The sequence below is a fragment of the Mytilus trossulus genome, chromosome 9, assembly GCF_036588685.1.
Source record: "Mytilus trossulus isolate FHL-02 chromosome 9, PNRI_Mtr1.1.1.hap1, whole genome shotgun sequence".
NCBI classification, from domain to species: Eukaryota; Metazoa; Mollusca; class Bivalvia; order Mytilida; family Mytilidae; genus Mytilus; species Mytilus trossulus.
Genome location: NC_086381.1, coordinates 57,620,576 through 57,626,575, shown reverse-complemented (window position 1 = coordinate 57,626,575; position 6,000 = coordinate 57,620,576). Strand labels below are relative to the sequence as shown.

At 32.8% G+C, this 6,000-nt stretch overlaps 1 protein-coding gene across 1 annotated transcript in view; it reads left to right on the top strand.

The window, feature by feature from the left end:
• The first annotated feature begins 3,770 nt into the window (after nucleotides 1-3,770).
• Nucleotides 3,771-6,000, top strand: part of LOC134683155 (DNA polymerase delta catalytic subunit-like) — a 44,457-nt gene continuing 42,227 nt past the window's right edge. The window contains exons 1-2 of the mRNA XM_063542269.1: nucleotides 3,771-3,837; nucleotides 5,652-5,733. Coding sequence (XP_063398339.1) covers nucleotides 5,681-5,733 — 53 coding nt within the window. The 5' untranslated portion in view covers nucleotides 3,771-3,837; nucleotides 5,652-5,680. The remainder of the gene's footprint in view (nucleotides 3,838-5,651; nucleotides 5,734-6,000) is intronic.

Below are 6,000 nucleotides of genomic sequence, written 5' to 3'. Positions count from 1 at the left end.
TAAACAGTAGACTATAGATATAGGTGAACTAAGGTACAAAAGAACTCTAAATCTTAAATTCTACAAACCACCTCTGTTCTATGGATGATAATGATATAACTGGACTAGAAATACACACAACCTGTAATTAACTGCCTTTACAGCGCTTTCGCGCTTTGATTTCAAATTTGAGGATTCACCCCAAGGATATGTGAATCGTCAAGCATACAAACAAAGAAATACATGTGCAAATAGTACAGTGCACGAAAGAACAAATTAAATTAGAAAAAGATTGAGTCTACAGTAAAAAAACACCCCCAAGAAGCTTTTGAAAAAATCATTTGGGTACTAGACGGTTCTAACAACACCATAATGACTGCACGAAACACTTCAGTATCAGAGTCCCTTTTTGAATATAAATACTTAAATGATTTATAATATTATACGTTTCACAAATCTTTGACTACATTAAACTTAAAAGAGAGGTGCAAGATTTCATATAAAAGTCAATCTTATACGTCGAAACCGGCCCTAACAATGCCAGCAAAAGATAATACTCAGTGGCGGATCCATAGGGGTGTAGAGGGCGCACGTCCCCATTTTGTAAACTGATTAATCAGACAAGACTTCGAGAACTTTTCCATTTCCCGTGTATTTATTTTTTTATGCGACAAGTCTTTACTTATAATGATATTTTTTTGCTGGTATTTACTGATTATGTCAAACTCATGTGATTCGCTATGGTGGAGTTAACCAGTTCGCCGTAAAAATGTCACTCAGTCGTTTTGAAATTCAAATTACAGCCTACACATGGACAGACTGAAGATGACAATCATGACATCTTCAAAGCGAAACAGGATTGAGCAAGAACGTATTGACTCCTATTTCACAATTCCACGAGACAGAAAGTCATACTCTATCTCACTGTCATGATAAAAAGTTCCACAGCAATATATTATTTAACGAAAACATGTGTAACCCCAAACGCCTCAGCCTATTTTAACTAGAAATAACATAGCTGAATGATGATCCCCAAACAATAATCTCGTCAACTTTTTTGCTATTAGAAACGAAAATTTCCAACAGAATTATGTTGCATTGAATAAACATGATGAATAAAAAAACGGTGTTTGCATGTGTGACTGAAATGTTTGTTTCGCCGAACTGATATATTAATTATTTTTTTTCAAGACCAAACTGCAACCGACTGCTAGGTGTGGCCTTTATGTATACATTTGTCAACCGTCATTTATTAACTCGTTGACATTTTAGACTCATTCGTAGCCTCTGGATAATTTGGAATCCCTAACTTCCCTTAATTGTGTAGTGCGAAACATATCAACCAAACTTTTGGATAACAATTGCTTGTTTGTCTTTCTTAAATCGTGTCGGTCCTTTTGTAAATTTCATCGAATAGCCCGGTGTATATCTGGATTACAACAAGAAATCTGTGAGGTTATTTTAACTTAACATACAACAAACGAGAATTTTAATTCCAAGTCCCACATGTAATATAGCAGTACATCATGTACATAGCTTTGGATCCATACTATCATTTTATGATAAACAATTTACAGGTAGAATAAGATAGAATACAGCATCATAAATGTCCTACCCTATACACTTTACAGCAACTATAAATTATACATGCCCAAGAAATAAGAACAGTTCAAATTGTGCATTTTACACTTATTTTATGTTTTTTAGCCCCAAAAAGGTCCTTATATTTCTTTTAAAATTTCGCCACCCCTTTCTAAAACCCTGGGTCCGCCCCGGAGAACAGTCCACAAAATAGAAATCTCAAACTGAGAAATACACCACCAAAAACCGGGAGTGTTCATGTGCTCCGGAAGAGTAAGACGATCCTGCTCCACAAGTGACACTCGTCGTGTTGCTCACATATCCATGGCCAAGTCAGTTGATAAATTTGGTAGGCCACATTTTCAAGATTGAGGTTGCAACTATTGGAAAATATTCGTCGTCATTTGTGGAACAGATATTCCACTAGTAGACCATAACAGTTTCATGAGTTTGCATGTCTCGCATCGACTTTTTCAGTTAAGAATCCGTGTTCACTTTGTCTTAAAGGTTTAGAAATCAAACTCACAGAATTATCTACATGTGTGTGATCAGACTGAATTAGATTCAAGATATTAATTTTCATAACTTATTGATAGCGTTTATCAGTACATCATTTGATACAGTCATAAATTGATCCGTCACACTTATGTATGTCTACTAATTTAAAGGGATCTCTTGCTGTTGAATTTTTTTAGGTAGTTGTAAGATGAAACTTAGATAGGTTAATGAGGGGGGATAGGACATTTATCGGGACTCCGGGATCGGGTGGTTTTGTTTAGCTCGGGATTACGGGATTAACCCTTTCGGGATCAGGGAATTCTTTTTTCGAATTTCGGGATGTCGGGATTTAAATTTTAAAAAAAGGACCCCGCTCCTACCTCCTCTCGTTAATTTTGCTAATATAGAGGTTTCGCTTATTTTCACAGATGAGATCATGCATAATTCAAAAGTATATCGGCAAAAAAAGGGGGACTTTATGTTAAATATAGTCAATAAATTTGCTATATAACATGTGCCGAACGACTTTCTTTTAAAACAATTTTTTTACGCTGTTTTAGAAATCAGAATTATACTAGTGTCACTTATTACCTTCTACTCAATTTGCCGTTGGTTTTTCCATCTGCAAACTTCCATAACCGTGACATTTAGGAATCGCATATATAACGCAAGTGACAGACTGAGTCATAACATATGTTTTCATTTTATTTACGCAACATTATTGAAGCGTATACAACTCTTAAGCAAGATATGTAACTTATTTTTTGGAATTGGCAATGAACCACGTACTTTAGCTTAAACATAGACTTGTTTCTAGATTCTTAATTTCGGGGGGAAACACAACGTGTTCCTTTGAGATGAACATGATGAAAAAGAAGTAAAAATAATGTGTTTCAGTAAAAATTGAAAACAAAAACAAAAAAGTTGAATTTGCTTACTGATAAAACATGTTTTTATTGAAAAAAAAAAGGAAAATAGTAGCCTGCCCTGAGCAGAACACAATATTCTCCCCACTTTTAATGTGTTTCTGTTAAAATTAAAAACAAAAACAAAAAAGTTGAATTTACTTACTGATAAAACATGTTTTTATAAAAACAAAAAATGGAAAATAGTAGCCTGCTCTGAGCAGAACACAATATTCTCCCTACATTTGATGAATGACCGATGACTAATTAAGAATATAAAGTAAAAACAATCTAGGATCTAAAGATGGGTTGATGTATCACTCTCAGCTTACATGCACTTGTTTTGGGAATGTACCCGTGCTTAATTGAAGGAAAATACTGAAAAGTCATGATAGGGACATTATACAATTTTATGAATAAAACTACTCATTAAATTGACGGTAAAATGTATTGTTAAATACAAAAACACATACAATCATAAGTGAACATTTTAAGTAATATGAAGTTATATTAACTAAAATAAAAATCACAAAAATTGTACATAAAATTGTACATTATCATAAAAATAAGATATATGCCATGAATATTCTTTCACCAAGCACCATTCACAGTTTTACGACCTACTCGTTCAGACTCATGTTAAAATGAAAAAAAAACTCAAATCCCTCTGAATAGTATTATCATCAGGTATAGCCGAAATTTTAATTGGTAAGCGAACTTGCGTTTGCCCTTATAAAAAAATGTTTGGTTAGATATAACTCGACCCTTTCTGCCTATTTTATTTTAAAGTTTTGTTTGGTCTTAATTTGTATCGCAGTCTTATTTACTTCCGGTAATAATTTCCCGCTTTATTTTTGCTTTTTGATGACGACGGGTAACTTCTATTTAATTTTATTAGATTAATGATATTTTGATGAATCTAATTTGTGGTGATATTTTTGCAAATGGAATATGTCATTTCAGTTATCAAATGTACAGTTGAAAAGACCAGACGATGCACTGGGATAACTAGACACTGACGTCTCTCAACTGATAAATGACTGATTTGTGGTTACTTTCAGTTTAGCAACATACAGTTACGAGTACGACTGAGTACGAGTAGCTGTAATCACTTTTTGATCACCAAATCATACGCGTTACATGAAAAGATTAAAATTAGTTCGTCCTGATCTGTATAATTGATATGGAAGTCTGCAAGTGATTCACAGATCTATGACTTTGTTATTTATTTTGTGATCCAAATCCACAGTTATAAACAAACACAAAAAACGAAACACAACACAACTGTTAAAACTACTTAGCAACACAAACTCCAGAAAAACAGAGAATCTAATGAGTAATGTGCTCAGGATGGGTGTACTGTGGATTCATTACATTAATAGTCATTGGAGGGTGGGTCTTTTCACCACTGAACACGGCTGAACACCTCAAAAACCAGCAACCACTAAGAAGAACTGTCATATTATACAATCAAACATTAAAATAAATTAAATTATGTATATTTTAATCAATGGGGACATTAAATATGATGCCTATATACATGATATATATATAGCTAGTTGTAGAGAGGATGCAACTCTTTGAGGAATTCGTACTTTGGTCTACTGAAGGCAAAGTTTTTAGATGTTTTTTGGCATCATATTTATGTTAAAATCAATTATTAATATAAGCTTGATAAGGTAAAACATCTCCAGATTCATCACTTTCTGGATTACATTGTGTGTGTTATTAAAATAATATATTCATAATTAGTAATCAGTTCAAGTAGCCTCCATTTTATAGAACGAATAAAAGAAGAAAACAAATGGGTAAAACAATATATTTGTGGTGTCCATGGGGGCCTGCAAGTTCAAAAAGTGGGGTGTTATAGACTCTTCCTTTCTATTTTCTATAGATATTTGGACTCTAAATCTTCTCATTTGTTGAATTAATACCTTAAATATTATATTTAAATCACATTTACATGTATAACAATAAAAGACAAAACAATAAACTTTTTGTGTCTTTGGTGGTGAATAGACCTACCTACCGTTCATTGGATACCAATTTTTGTGGTCGTCGTTGGTACAGGCTGGCTAGCTGAACCAAGAATTCAAATGTGCAACAAAATATCAATTCTTTTAAAATTGTATCCAGACTTTGGCAGAACCACAAAATAAAGTATCTATGAAAATTGGTACACACATAAATAAATAAATCGATAGTATAAAGTCTCAATAGTATAAAGAAGTGTTAATGTTTGACATAAGAAATTTCATTATTTTTAAAGAAAAAAATTTAAATGAAGGAGACACTGAATACTCCAAGACTGATAATTTTCATTATGTTCGGTTCAGTGTGAGCCTAGGCTCCGTGTTGAAGACCGTACCTTGACCTATAATGGTTTACTTTCATAAATTGGTACTTGGATGGAGAGTGAGTCTGAGTTGTCTCATTGGCACTCATACCACATCTTCTTATCTAATTAAAACTACATTTTACATCTTTTCATGTTAGAGAACACATGTACAGGTAATGAGGGCAATATGTTAAACTTTATGATATTATAACACAAGAAAGAATCCAGGTGACATTTCTAAATGTAAAAATTTACATTGAATTTCTCATTTGGAGGTGTCAGACATGTAACATGTTTAAGATTTCAAACAATATAAGATTATTTACACTTGTTTTTTTTTTAATTTTCAGGCCCACAGTGCAACTAAGAACAGAATAAAATGAACAAGAAACCTTCAAGTCAAAATGGAGTCCCACCATCTAAGAAAGCAAGGTATTTTTAAAAAGACTTTTGTTCCTAAATAAGGCTGTTAGCTTTCTTGTTTGAATTGTTTTATATTTGTCATTTTGGGTCTATTCATAGATGACTATATGGTGTGGGTTTTGCTCATTGTTGGAGGCTGTACAGTGGCCTATATTTGTTACTTTCTAAAATAAAATATAAAATTAGTGTTTCCTATTACCTTATCTTCCGTATTTTTTAAGCTAAAAAATAGCCCATCCTAAAGTTTGTTTTGACAATTTTCAATAAGCGCTGTTA